At 46.5% G+C, this 15158-nt stretch overlaps 2 protein-coding genes across 2 annotated transcripts; both read right to left on the bottom strand.

Annotated features, from left to right (window-relative positions):
• Window positions 1–1671: 1671 nt before the first annotated feature.
• Window positions 1672–2196, bottom strand: LOC140676257 (uncharacterized). The gene has a single exon (XM_072911151.1). It carries the CDS (start codon window positions 2194–2196, stop codon window positions 1672–1674), a length of 525 nt encoding a protein of 174 aa, XP_072767252.1.
• A 5978-nt stretch (window positions 2197–8174) lies between these two features.
• On the bottom strand, window positions 8175–8858 carry LOC140676258 (uncharacterized). Its single transcript, XM_072911152.1, has one exon. The coding sequence runs from the start codon at window positions 8856–8858 to the stop codon at window positions 8175–8177; it is 684 nt and encodes a 227-aa protein (XP_072767253.1).
• Window positions 8859–15158: the final 6300 nt, after the last annotated feature.

The raw sequence follows: 15158 nt of genomic DNA on the forward strand, positions 1-15158 counted from the left end.
CTCCCGGAGCTGGCGCACCCGCCGATATACTTCGGCGTGGGAACATGCCACCAGCTCCCATGGGGGCAGGCCGGCCAGGATCATGGCCGCCCTATGCGAGACGGTGCGGTATGCCCGCGCCGCCCGTAGGGCCATGGGACGCTGAATTCTTCTAAGCGTTTCGCGCAATACGCGATCTCCCATGACCCTCTCGGCCCAGACCGGGGCCCCATATAGGGTCATGGCCTAGACTGTGTCGCACTAGAGGCGTCTGACGACGCCTCCAGGCCCTCCGAGGTTGGGCAGGAGATTGCGGAGGCCTTGACTTTGGGGGTTAGGAGAACAAAGTGCTCCCTGAACCTCCAGGTGTCGTCTATCTGGAGGCCGAGATATTTAAAACTCGGCCCCACAGGGTGTCTCTTCCCAGAGGCAGTCGGGTTTCCGGTGGCGCCCCATGAGAACCGTCGTGCATGAACACGGCCTCGGTTTCTTGGAGCGCGACCTTCAGCCCGACCGCTTCTATTCGGCGCACCACCTCTGTCACCGCCAGCCTCGCCGTGTTGCGCGCCTCCATCCAATTGGCCCCCACAGCCACGACCAAGGTATCGTCAGCGTAGCACACCAGGTCGCAGCTAGGGGAAGCCAACCGGTGAGGACCCTGTCGTAGGCGATGTTCCATAGCAGGGGCCCAGTACTGATCCCTGCGGAACACCCCTAGTGACAGACCTGGCCTGCATCGGACCGTCCCGCCCCGGGGCAAGGAGATATCGGCCTCAGAGGTAATCCCCGACCATCCTCTGGAGATACTCGGGGACCTCAAAATCTCTCAGGGCCTCCCGAATACGCTCCCAGGGCAGGGTGTTGAATGCATTTGCGATGTCCAGAGACACCGCAAGTGACACCCCGCCCCTCTCACTATGACCTTCCGCGAGAGATCTCAGGCGCAAGATCGCGTCGATCGTAGATCTCCCCTCGCGGAAGCCAAACTTAAATGAGTTATTTAGGTCGGGTCCTACCTCCTTCATATGCCTGACTATACGGCTGGCTATGATGCGTTCCAGCATTTTGCCGGCCTCGTCTAACAGGCATATGTGCCGATATACCCCAGGGCTGAGGGGGTCTTTTCCCGCCTTTGGAAGAAGGAGCAGATTGGCTCTCTTCCATCGCTGCGGGAACACTCCCCTCTTCAGACACGCGGAAAACAGCCTACTGAGGACAATCGCGAGTTCATCGAAGGTTAGCCTCCATATTCTTCGATGAACTCCGTCAGGCCCGGGGGCCTTGCTCTCCCGTAGCCTCTCGAGAATCCCTTCCATCTCCCTCCCTGTGACCCCCATTTCCTCTGTCCACCCGACAGGGATCGCTCCGGTCGTTAAGGCCAACGGGCCGGTTGGCTCTAACGGATCGCCGGAGAACAGAGTTTCGACGATATTGTCAAGATGCTGGGGGTCCAGGGAGTCTATCACTGGGGCGCCCGACTTCTTCAGTTTTTTTCAGTTTTGTACGGGCGCCCCCAGGGATTCTCGTCGAGGGAGGCGATAAACTCCTCCCATGCTCGACGCTTAACGCCTCTTATCTCGGCGCCAAGGCGAGTCCTCATCACGTCATAATTTAGGCGTTCGATCCGCGTGTCTGGGTGGTGATCCCGTGGTCTGGTCTTAATCGTCTGGTAGCCCGACGAAGACGACGACCCTAGTGGGCGCATTCAGATCGTAAGGCAGCGATCTCCGACGCCCACCAGTAGGTCCTTCTCACCGACCCTTCCGGGACAAGGGGCATTGACGCGGCGCACGCGTCGACGACCCCAGACATGAGGCGATCTGCCTCGACATTGAGGTCGGTGATATCACCCGTCCTGCCTTCGTCGGGCCAGCAGGCCGTATGGATGCAAGCCAGAAGTTTGTCCTCATCCAGCTTTTTGAGGGCCCATCTCAACCTCCTCGGAGACGCCGTTGTTGGCGGAGGTATGGTGCCGTCGCGCGTGAGGACCACCCGGAACCAGACGTATAAGTGGTCTGATCCGGTTTCTACGTGGTCCAACACGCGCCACTCCGACACCCTTCGCAGGGCAGCGGGGCTAGCCCACGTGAGATCCACGATGGACCCGGTGCCCACAAATGTGTTGCCGCTGCCCTGGTTGAGGATCCGAAGGTCCTCGACAGCGGCCCAAGTCTCCACCAGCCTTCCATTGGGATTCGTTCGCGAGGAACTCCACATAGGAGAGTGGGCGTTGAAGTCCCCCACGACGACGGCCGGGCGCAGTGCCAGGCCGCGAATGCAGGCGGCCAGCTCGTCTAGACGGCCGCCGTATTCCCGAACGGACAAGCTAGGGGGGAGGTACACCCCCAACACCGTGATGGGCCCCAGTTCGCCGCTACAAATCCCTCCCTCCGGGCGCGCAAAACGGGGAGAGGGGCACCTGCAACGGGTCCGGCTACAATAGCCACCGATCTCAAGGTATCACCCACCTAGCGGTCGTAATCAGGTGGGACCCGTACGGGATAGGCGACTACTCCCAAACCACAACCATTCTCTACCATGGATTGTGCAAATAAGTCGCGGGCTTGGTAGGAGTGGTTGTGGTTCGTCTGCAGAATTGGGAAGGAGGGAGCTCTACTCATTGTGAGTGAGATCTCCCTCTCCGCATTCGGCGGTTAAATTGCCGTCACTCGCTTCTGCCTCCATGACAGGGGTGAGGGTGTTAAGTGTGACCTGCACCATCTCCACAACCTCCATCTCATTCTCGTTGGAGACGTTTCCGATAACTTCTCGGAGACGCTTCCCCTCACAGTAATAGTGTCGGGCTATGACGTCTGGGGAGGAAGTTCCTGCTCCTCCGACTTCTTCTTTTGAGCCTTACTCGGCTCCCCCTTGTGTGACGGGGTCACCTCGGGAGAGGTGAAGGGCAGGGCCACCTCCTCTCCACCTGAAAGGGGAAAGGGGGAGGTGTTTTCACCTTCTTCTTTTTAGGGGGAAAAGGGCATGCCGGTCCCCCGGCTTTGTGGCCCGCCTCTCCTTGCAGACCGGGCAGTTGGGCTGTTTGGTGCAGTCCGAGACAGCATGCCCGGTCTCGCCGCAGCGGTAGCACTGCCTAGCTCCAGTCCGCCACAATGCATACAGCCTGCACGTGGCCACGCGCGTGGCAACGGTAACATTGTAGAGGGCGAACGGGCAGTAGCTCGACCGTCCCTCTACTCCACCCAATCTGGATCGTCCCAGCTTTGGCAAGTTTGTTTGCCGCCGGGACGGGGCATGTAACTATGACGGCCCTAAGGCCATCAGCTGTCTATGTGAAGCGGCCAACTTTGATGTCGGCTGCCCCGCACCCGCCAGCCAGCGCTACTTCCACGACCAGCTTCATCGCGGCAATAGATTCATCAAGGCAGCGGATTCTAATTTCCGCCGTCTTGACAGGGCGCGAAACTTTAACTCTCTTTCTTTCCTTGAGGGCCTCTTGCAGGACAGAGGCCAGTTTAGCGGCCCTCTCCCCGCTTTCGACCCCGGAGATCTCCAAGACAGGAGCACCAGTGATGGCTTTCCTCGTCTTGATAGCGTCTATGCCTAGCCCCGCCAGGGGGACCTTGCTGCGCGCAAGGCGCATAGTGTCGCAATAATCCCCCTTGACACAGGTGACCACCACCGCAGCCGACTGTCGCTGCTTCCTAGCAACTGGTTTATTGGCTGCAGTGGTCTTCCCCAGGGTCTTCCTTTTCGCTCCAGGCGTTGGAGTTCGGGGAGCAGTGTCCCTCACCTTTGAGGACAGAGGGGATGCAGAGGGGGGAGCGGTCGTGCTTCCGCCTTTTCGTTCCTTCTTCCTCCCGATCACAGTGGCCCAGGTCTCCACCTGTGGCTTAGCGGTTGCCGGGGATGGGGCATCGGCACCGGTCTGCCTCCTCAGCCTGCTGGGCCCAGGGGCTGCAGCGGGAGGGGTGGGGGTGTGAGCGGTATTGGCGGCGGGAGTGTTGGATCCACCTCCCTCCCCTTTATTACTCTTTTTCTTCCTACCCGAGGCTGGGGCTTGTCTCCCATTCGCCTCGGGTATTTTCTTGCCCTTTGGGGCTTTGGAGTCTGGGGGAGAAATGACCTCTCCCTTACTCTCCTTCGCGCCGGCAACCTCTTTCTTCCTCGACTAGGAGCCTCATCCGAGGGCTCCTTAGGGCCTTTGCGGGAGGAGATCAAGTTCAGGAAGGTTTTGATCTCCTCCACGTCCTTCTTCAGGCCCCTAATCTGGCAACGAGCATGCTCGTCAGTACTCCCGGGGGGTGCTCGAGCCCTGGGCGCTCGAGATCGGGGAATACGAGAGGTACGGGGGAGAGCTCCGTCTCCATCGGTTCTTCTTGGCCCGTGGGGTGGGAGACCTCATCTCTTTGGGGAGGGACTCCTCCACTCCTCAGGCCATGAACGTCCAGGTGGACCTTCTCCACATTGATAACTTTGGATGGGGCAGGGCAGGGGCCGCAGCGGCAACAGAGCAGGACCTCTCCGCCCTAAAGGCCTCGATTTCTTTCCAGCTCTGTTCCAGCTCTCTCCTGAGGAAGGAGACCTCTTTTCGGAGGTCATCTCCGGTGGAGTCCCTCTCCCTCGTGAGGTGCTCGTTGAGAGCGCATGAAGCGGCTCTTATCTCCGCTGCCGTGTTTCTGCGGAGGCCCTGGAGCGAACCCTGCAGGTTCCCCGCGGCAACCTTCAGGATGGAGTTGGCCCCAATAAGGAGGCGACCAAAAATGTCGTCCTCCGGGGCCTGGCTGAACTCTTCCCTGAAGGTGTCCAACCTGGCGACTTTCCTTCCCTTGTCCTCAAACGGGACGGACGTGTCCAGGATACGCCTAGTTTTGTTGGCTTTGACCCTCCCTCGGGCGAACCCTGTCCGCTTCCTGTTTGAAGTAGTATTGCTCCGCTGTCGGCAGCCTACCTCGTCCCCTTTCCTCAGGAGCCTCCAGGTCAAACTGCTCCTCGTCAGTGAGCAGCGCCGTCTCCTCACCCTCCGAAGCAAAGGATATTCGCGATCAGGATCGGCGCGACGCGCTCGAACCGGTCGGTGACGCGACCCTGGAAGACCTTTTGGAACCAGAGTTCCTCCAGCTACCTTTGCTACTGTCAGTTGGCAGTGCATAGGGGGTTGGAGTAGGGCTCTCCACACAGGTCCTTATTGGACCCCCCTCCCCGGCTCCGTCTTTTAACTTCGTTTTTGACGATGCCGGATCCGGTTTGCCTCGGGTCTTCCCTTCTTTCTTCGCTGCCGGGTTGTTGATCCCGGCAAGGTTCGAGTTGTCAAGCCTGGAGAGCACTACCAGAGCTTCTCCCAAGGTCTTCTTCGCCACCGTTTCTGAGGCGATCTTTGCTTCTCCCTGACGATTAATCGTCACCACACCAGTGACCTTGGGAGGGGTCCTTTTGACAAGGACCTCCCCGTCGAGGTCAACAGCTCCCCCCATCTCTTCAGAAAGACGAGTTTTCTCGTCCTCTACCGCCACCGACAATTTAGAAACGTAATCAAAATCTATTTCTGAATTAATCCCACGCCCCGCTGTGGCTCCGCCACCCAGGGTGTACCCTCACCCGCCGCAGAGTGTCCCGAAACATGACCGGCAACACTCCACGACGGGGCCCCAAGTTTCCCCGGGGGGTAGCATATGATACGGGCCGGGGGATGGGCATCCCTGGTACTGGTCCCCAGCCCCCTACTAACCCATGGAGGTTTTTACGCCTCCATGGGCTTTCAGGGGTCCTGCGCCTCCGACCTCGCAGGTACCGCAGCGGGTGGTGCCAACCGGGGGGCCCCATGGACGGTTGGGACTGGGTCGCCGCTATCCGGCCCAGTCTTGCCCTCCATGTCAGCGTATCGTGTTATCGCTCCCTCCGAGGCCAAAGTTCTCGAAGGGGGCACCGACGGTGCACCGCTTTGGAAGAGGAAACGGTGTCGCTATGCACCGCCGGCGGCACCCAACAACCGCTGCCAGGCCCAGACCTTGGAATAAATCCAAGCGGCCCGGCAGCTGGATCGACCCGGAGTCGCTGGGCTGTGCCCGTCCACGACCCGCGTCGTCCCAGCCCCGACGTCGGAATAAGTCCGAGCGGCTCGGAACGGCCCAGTCCGGTAGGTTCGAGAGTTCCGGAACCATACCGGCCCGTCCAGCACGTCCGGCCCGATGGGCCGGAGAGTTCCGGGACACCATCGACCCGCACGACTTCCCCTCGCGGCCGCGCACTTAAGGGTAAACCACCCCTGAGCCGCTTGTCCACGAGAGAAAAGCCTTCCCCACTGTGGGACACCGGCCGAAACCGGCACCCACGTTCCCCCGGAGGGACGCTGCGCGGCGGGAGCACCCACACACGCAGCACCCTCATGAGGCCAGGAGCACCCAGCCGTATCGCGGGCGGAGAGTAATCTTCCCCCAACGGTGCCGCGCCACCGGGCAATTAAAGTCGGGGCTGCCAACCCTACCAGCGATTGGGATGACACTTTAAACCACTCCGAAGGGTGGGCGTCATCCCTAAGGGAGTCGCTGGGTCTTCCCTTATACCCTTATAAAGAGTACTGTGCGCTCTTAGTTCCCCTTCCACCCCGAAGGTTCACTCAACTTGGCCGAAGCCGTGTGGGTGTTCCATGAGGTTTCAGGATTAAACCTCCTCACCACGGCAAGGTGGCGCACAACGAGGGGGAAACAGTTATCAACCTGAATGAGCAGCAGTGAACGGGTTAGGAGCGGCTATCAAACAGCTGCGAACAATTATCGAACAGCTACGAAGGATTACCGAACTGCTATCTAACTACAATGAATAGCAGTGGCAGTGAACGACCTAGCAACAGCTACAGCTTTAAACGAGGCTATCAACATTTCAAGCAGGGCTGCGAACAAGGCTACGAACACGTCCTTAACAGCTACACTCAAGGTTACAAACAACTCAAGAACTGCTACGATCGATTAAAAGCGGCTACAAACGAGTCAAAAACGACTGCGAAAAAGGCTGCGAACGGGTCAGGAACGATTTTCGAATGAGTAAAGAACGGCGGTGAACAACGCAAGGACGGCTGCGAACGGATTAAGAACGGGTCAGAAACGCGAACAAAACATAGAAAAACGCGTCAAAAACGGAACTTAAAGAACGGTTATTAAAGGATGATAAACGAAAATGAATGATAAAAAAGCGAACAACGAACGACCATCGAAAAAAACTGACAAAGCAAAGAATCAACATAGTTTGGAGAGACGGCAGTTGGTGAACGAACTACACGCGCCGGTGAGAAAAAATTTTCCCCGAAGACACGTCATAGTGCAGGGATACGATGATCTGTGGCAAGCCGACATCGTCGAGATGCGTCCGTATGCTCGAGTCAACAAAGGATACAATTACATACTCACTGTTATCGATGTGTTGAGCAAGTGGGTCGTACCGCTCAAGAGTAAAGGTGGAAGCGAGACGGCTGATGCGATTGCAGAGATAATTCGAGACGATGCGCGAGATGCCCGAAAAATTTTCAAACAGATTAAGGAAAAGAATTTTACAATGCAAATGTACAAAACCTCATGAAGAAACACAATATTAATCATTCCACATATTCCGTCATGAAAGCCTTGATCATGGAACGCTTTAATCGTACTTTGAAGAATAAAATGTAGAAAATGTTTACGCTCAATAGAAACTACAAGTGGATCGACGAACTATCGAGACTCGTTAAAGAGTACAACACGTAAAAACATCGCACTATCGGTATGACACCTGTCGATTTTACTCCAGCGATCACAGATAAACTTTTAAATACGGTGTACAGCAACGTAAAGATTGCGGCGCCGGCGAAATTTAAAATAGGCGATTCGGTGCGCGTGAATAAATTCAAGACTTTATTCGAAAAAGGCTACACACCAAATTGGACCACCGAAGTGTTTGAAATTGTTAAGATACAGAAAACTAATCCCGTGACATATATATTAAAAGATTCGCGCGGAAATCCCATCGCCGGTGGATTTTACGAATACGAACTACAACACGTTGCTAATCCCGATATATATCTTGTGGAAAAGATATTGAGGAAGAGGGGAAATGAAGTTTTTGTGAAATGGTTGGGATTCGATATAGTTCACGGAATTCTTGGATATAATAAAAATAATGTATTGTAAAAATATAACAAATATTATATGAAGTTTACATATATATAAATATACATATAATATTCAAATATACTCTTTTTTTCTTTTTTACAACGGTATTCTGTAATGCCCCCATGGTAGCGTATCAATACTTTTAGGTATCATATATCGTTTATCATCATGCGGACTTAGAACAATTTTTTTCTGCCAAATGGTATATACTTTATGCATTTTTGATCTTATACTCGATTGTTGCCGCGTCATTTCAATTTCTTCGTTCAAACACTGCATGTAATCGTCAAATGTTATCGTTTTCGCGACAACGCTATTCTTGACACCTTTTATCTTTTTCGTATTTTTTTTACCATCTACTTTTAGCGCATACATTTTTGCTCTAAGCTCGACAAATTCTGTCATTATCATACCGTTGTTTTCATCCTTCATCAAACCCGGAACTTTTTTATTCATAAGCGATATACCATACGTATTGTCTATCACATAGTCGCTCGTGTCGAACTTGCCAATGTCACGTTTCATATTCTTATACACGTCTTCACACTCAATGTGATATATGAGACTATCCGTGTCGGTGTACATGACTTTACATTTTTCTTTATACATTGGAATCATGTAATTGTGATGAAATTCGTACAAACATATCTTCGATACATCAAGTATACACATACCTACATAGATTGGTTTATAAAACTTCACCTCGAGTCTACGCAATTCCACAGTGATTAAATTTTCCGAAAAAACACTCCTGCTATGAAAATTTGATTTCGGGATCATTGCCTCTGCGCCGTACCTATCGTCCCATTTTGTTATAAGTTTAACATCTACGCGATTGCGCACATTTTCCATCGTTTTGCCGAAAACAGCATTATTCATTAATTTGTATAAATTCTTTTCAAAATCATTTTTCGCCATTGTTCTAAATTGTGTGTTTAGTTCAATATATGTACGTAACCATGGAAATTGCGCGAATTGTAATATGCGATGAATTTTTGTAACGCGAAGACCATGTTGCGTACATTGCTGCAGATTGCGGTAGTGTATTACGTATCGTTTCTTATCGTATAAGGTTGCGAACAACTTGTTCTCTTGCTTGCCGGGTGGCTTGTCACGTGTCGGACAAAACGGTAAGTTAGTATCTGCGTCGTGAAGATGTTGCGGGTACTCGAGATCGACTTCGAGGATATAGCCTGTAGGCGAATCGGACGCGATCGATGATAGATTAAAATTGGATATATTGTCGACCCATTGAAAACTAGCGTAAGGCAAAGATTGACACATTGCCCATCCGTATAAATTATTTACATCAAAATACATTAAATACGATGACGGTTTCAATGAGTCGTATGACTGCATGTACTTGTTATTAGCATGCGCGTATCTATTGGAACATTGACTCAAACCACCGCGTATACCTCATTCTATAAACATTATCATATCGATGTCAGTAAGCAATTCAAACTTAATGTTTGTATGCTTCAACATAGCATTCCACGTGTATCCGGGAAGAGTATAGTAATGCGCAGGGTCGAGCCCGTAACTCTTGATACAATTGTCACGAAAATTTTCAAAAATATCGGCTAATAACAAGACATCAATTTTTAAATATAGATCGCTATATTCGCCTAGCGTTCTAATGGAGAATCGCTTCCAAACAGTCTCGGCGTGCGCGTAATCGCTCTCGGATACTGTGTCATCGGTCAAGGAACTGTAAAATAATTCGCACGGAGGTAAACATGTATCGTGCAATTTATATCTACACAATCGATATATTCGTACGGAAAGACACCTTTTCGCGTTAACAAATCAAAGTCTTCTACATGTAAATTTTGATATTCAGATTGTCAAATTTTTAATTTATCTTTACTGAGAAAAGATGCTAATTTGTTGAGACTTGTTGTGAGAAATTTAAAAGAATCGATGAAACGTAATTTAATGTGATTTGTCTTCTGTAAGTTTAACATTTTTCGTAAATGAAACGTATATTTCTTTAGTTATCAGAAGTTGATCGATTCTTCCTTCAAACTCTGTGGCTATTTCCTCGATTATAAAATGTGAATCGTAACCGGATAAATTGTGGAAAATAATTGGAATATAAAAGGATTCCTTATAATTTAGAATGCAATTTGAATGCGCGGGACCTCTGTACCGCCCAGTGAGGTGGCAATGATCGTGTACGCGCGTATCGTCTTCCACGAATGGTTTCTCACATATATGACATTGAGTAGCGCTATTAAACTTTTCCAATTCTTCACGCGTCAAATTTACCATGGGAAGATTTGTAGATAAAATTGTTTTCACGCGCGTTGCTAAATTTTTTAATTCTTCAGCAAACCATGCAATACAATTATTATCTCGACATGAATAATACGCGGATAACGATTTGTCGTACGAGCAATGTACATAATAAGCGATACTAAATACTTGATGATGCTGGTATACATTTTTTCTGCTTCTTCTTTGTCCGTCTTTCTCAAAACATATTCCAGGTCGGCATACACGATAAAAAGAACCTGCTCCTTCCTGTTATAGTTGTTAAAAGCGAGCCACTTAGCCTTATCGCTCGGTAATCGGATAGCATAGTCATTCATCTTCCCGCAGTCTACAATATGTGACTGTAGTTTCTCATTCGAATAAAAATAATGTAGACATCTATAAAAATAGAAATAATAATTATATATATTTTAACATTTATAAAATAGAAATAATAATAATTATATATTTATTTTGAAGAAAAATCAATAATATTAAATATACGTACCGATCGCAGATATATTTTTGTCCATTGTGTTTATTGAGTTGCGAACTCACGAACCGGGATAAATTCTTGATCCACGCGAAATGTCCGATATCTTGCGCATCTTGGATGTAGAGCTAATTGGCGTGCTTGTCCCTCTTTTGCTCCGAAAGACGAATAGGAACAATATTTTTGTTTTCGATGATATACACATTGATTGAAATATTGTTGTTAATTTCAAACTTTTTAATTTAATTAACAGTCACTGGAAATTCAATATCTCGAAGATTTAGCACATCTGTATAACGCGGGTACGATAATTCTCGTTCAACGTTTCTTTCAGCGGGGTACATAGCAGCAGTCACTGCCCATGCAAAACATGCATTGTCTTTGGATTGCACGTTAACTATCGCTCGCTTTATCATTATCTTTCGCGGTAATATAATACAACATCCCGCATACATAGGATTATATTTATTTATATTTACAGTCAAATTAAGTATACGCGATAATGCCCACTATCACGTTCTTGAAATTCTTCGAAAGATGCTAAAGTGGGCTCGATAACGCGTTGCTCGTACCATTCGCGTAAATCAGATGCACGAGAGTTCACAGTTTTTTATATTTACACTTTTATTGTCGTGCTTTTCACCTGCCACAAACTCACCATTAAACACGGTATTCACTTTCACACTGCAGTGTGTTTTAATAGCGTCTCGCACATGTTCGAGCACGATATCACTCGCGTCTTCGAAAAACTGGCGAGGTTCGATATAATTGATATTGATTATTGCACCAGTCTATATACGGTTCTCGAACGCTGTATCAATTTCTCGCCAAAATAGTGCAGCTTGATGCGCGCTATGTCCGGCACCCGCGAACGAAACGTTTGCGCAACGCATTTTTCAGTCCTTCGAGTCACGCGATCTTTGCGATCAACAATTATTGATATCCGATTGATATTCACGGTCGTTTAATTTGACTCTGCTCTTCCAACGACTTGATATATTCATCGCATCGCACCTCCCACGCAAAGTACTCCTCCACCGAATTTATCAAGGTGGATTAATATGTTAAAACCTGCTTCATTTTTACATATAAGGTACACTCACACAAGCTTTGACAATAATGGCAAAATGTGATTCTCTGTTCTGATTTATATCTCATCGTTATATTCTTTTCGCGTTGCGAAACGTTTTTCTTTCGTGTAAACATCCATCATTTCTATAATATCATGTCTTTTTCTCACACATATTTCTTGGTAATATAATATAATATGACATCCTGTTCACATAGGATTATATTTATTTATATTTATAGTCAATTTTCTTTAGCGCAAACATCGGTACTGTCGGCGTTCTGTATATGTTTTCATTTAGCAAAAATTTTATCTCACGCTTTGTCGTATACATTTGTAACCGAATATTTGAATCAATTTCATCATACAGCACCCACGGCGCTCGAGAAAGCACATGGGGACGATTTTTAATGATTTTTAGCAGCCTTACATTGGCGCTTGCAAAATAACGTCAGAAATACTTCCCTCCTCATTACGTTTTGCGATATTACAAATTGCTCGCAGTACTTTAAATAGTTTAGTATCGCATCAGTTGTTCGTACATATGGTTGTGCAAAAAAATGTGCTCCACAAAAGAAACCAACAAGATGAATTTTTACATTCCGATTGAGAACGGTGAAATTCAATTAAAGAAAATGTAAGTTTCAATTATTTTCTAAATATTATTTTCTAAATATTATTTTCTAAATATTATTTTTTAATATATTTTAATATTTTATATAGCGTTTCATCTCGTCGTGCGGTTTGCATACTTGGGAAGAGGTATACCTTAACCCCGACATCTTACAAATATTTGGAGATTGGATAAGCGTTGGAGCTATGTCGTATGTGGAATTGATACTTGATGACAACCGAGATAATCGAGTAGTATTGCCTATCGTACTATAGCACTCATTGATGCAGAAACGTTATACAGACATTGAACGACATGTACAATCGACTGAAAGTCAGCCATTATGGATCTATCTATCCAAATGATTGCATTAAACGGATCGAGGATTGTTAAATTAATATTATCTAATAAATCTTTGTATATGCAACCTCAAACATTGTTACATTTATTCGATTTTGAAGAATGTATCGATCATATGCATTCATGGTTGTGTCAAAATACACATCTCGTTAATGAAAAGTTTAAACAATTTTGTAACGTTTTGCAACGCAACAATATTACTAATGTAAATGATGCTGTGAAAGAGATACGCGAGAGTAACGCGTTCGATAGCGGATCACTCGTAGATTGCGAATTGTTGGCGTGTGCTATAAATGATATACTTTATGATACTTGTAACAAATAAAAAATAAAAAATTATTATTATTATATAACATTAATATTTCTCTTCACACTATTTTATTCTTCCTCCTCGCACTATCTTAGTCTCAGTCAAACAAAGACAGATTACTGAAATTGTTTACCTCTCATAGGATCATATGCAATAGTCTATTTAGAAAGAGATACTCTATTTAGAAAGAGATGAGATATGGGATCTTGTGTTATATATTTGAGATAAATGCGCGTGGCGCTAGTTTTTTCTCTATGCTCTAAGATGAAGTTTAACGTGCTCGTGTCGCGAGTAAGTCTGTGCATTGTGCTCGTGTCTTCCGTAAATCTGTGCTTTGTATATAATATTAATAAAATATGGATGAAAATAATGACGGTTTTGATGATGTCAGAGATAATGATGATTATTTAATGATCATTTCTGACGAAGAGGAATCAGACATTGAAGTGCCACTAGAAGACAGTGAGGATGAAAATAATGACAATATTGAGAATATCGGTTTAGATGATATTGAAAATAATGGTGATGATAATATGGATGATTCTGACGAAGAGGGGTCGAACATTGAAGTACCACCCTTAGAGGACAGTGACTATAATAGTGACGAAAGTGTTTTTTCGGAAAGAATCTATCGTGATATAGACTTACCGGAAATTAATTCGTATGATTAACTAAAAAGGATGTGTTGCATATATTTTTATTATGCAACTACAGATAGTACTTATTTCTGCGCATCATGTTTTATGAGAGTGGCGGAACTTTTTGAAGAGATTCGTGCTATGCGGGTACACGCAATTAATATTTACTCATTAATTCTCGGACTATTTTGTAGCGAGTGTCAAAATCCGTTATATCAAATATTACCTTGTAATATGTGTCCGGTTTGTATAACATAAGACTTATGTGTAGAAACAACAAAAACTATTATTGTGTAAGTGTAGCGTGGATGAATTATACACGCACATACACCGAGGACTTATGTGTGAAAACAACAAAAACTATTATTGTGTAAGTGTAGCGTGGATGAATTGTACACGCATATACACCGAGATGTTTTTGAAAAGAATGTACCGGCGCCGCGAGAGAGATTTATACGCATAGGTGATCTTTGGAGCGACACTCTCGAGAACCGGAGATGCGAGGAGGTGACTCCTCAGTTTAACGAGGATCGTCTTTGTTTGTGGAAACTCTTTGGTGAGCTTCCGTGTGAGATATGGGAGACAGAGGAACCGTGGCTCCCCCGAAACTCCGCAGGAGGACTCCAGGTCGTCAGATGAGAGAGATTCTGAATAGATTGTATTTATAATTTTTATCATTTTAGAAAATATTTTTTAAGATGTTAATAAAATTATGTTTTTTCTGTTTCAGAGCTGCTACCCTAGATCATTATTTTAATTTTTTTAAATTTTCTATTATAATTTTAATTCTTTTTTATATTTTTATATTATAATAATTTTAACACATACACAAACACACACACACACACACATTATATGTATGAAAACACATTTTGAATAAAAATTATATATATTAAACATATATATCGCTTTGCATCTTCTTTATAAAATCCTATCTTTCTTATATATTATATAATAATAAGTTACATTTATATATATATATATTATTTTTTAATCGAAATACGTAGTTAATCTGAGCTATTATATTGGAAATGTGTCAAGAATACTTTTAATATCTTAATAAGTTACATTTATATTTTTTTTACTGCAGCCTTCTCCTTTGCTCTCTCCTTTCCTTACCATCATGCTCTCTCCTTTTCTTACACATCATACTCTCCTTGTCCTACGCCTATAGCGCTATCCTTTTTTCACCATACATGCTATCCTCCTTCCTCTCTATTCTTTCTCTCGCATCCATATCTTCTTTTCTTACCATCATGCTCTCCTTTTCCTATCATCATGCACTCCTTATCCTACACATACAGCGCCTTATTTCTTACACCACATCATACTCTCCTTGTC

Source organism: Anoplolepis gracilipes, chromosome 2 (assembly GCF_047496725.1).
Source record: "Anoplolepis gracilipes chromosome 2, ASM4749672v1, whole genome shotgun sequence".
Lineage (NCBI taxonomy): Eukaryota > Metazoa > Arthropoda > Insecta > Hymenoptera > Formicidae > Anoplolepis > Anoplolepis gracilipes.

Excerpts from the sequence above, each read along its gene's own strand:
- LOC140676258 (XM_072911152.1), bottom strand. The coding sequence starts at position 8,858 with ATGATCCCGAAATCAAATTTTCATAGCAGGAGTGTTTTTTCGGAAAAT.
- LOC140676257 (XM_072911151.1), bottom strand. The coding sequence starts at position 2,196 with ATGTGGAGTTCCTCGCGAACGAATCCCAATGGAAGGCTGGTGGAGACT.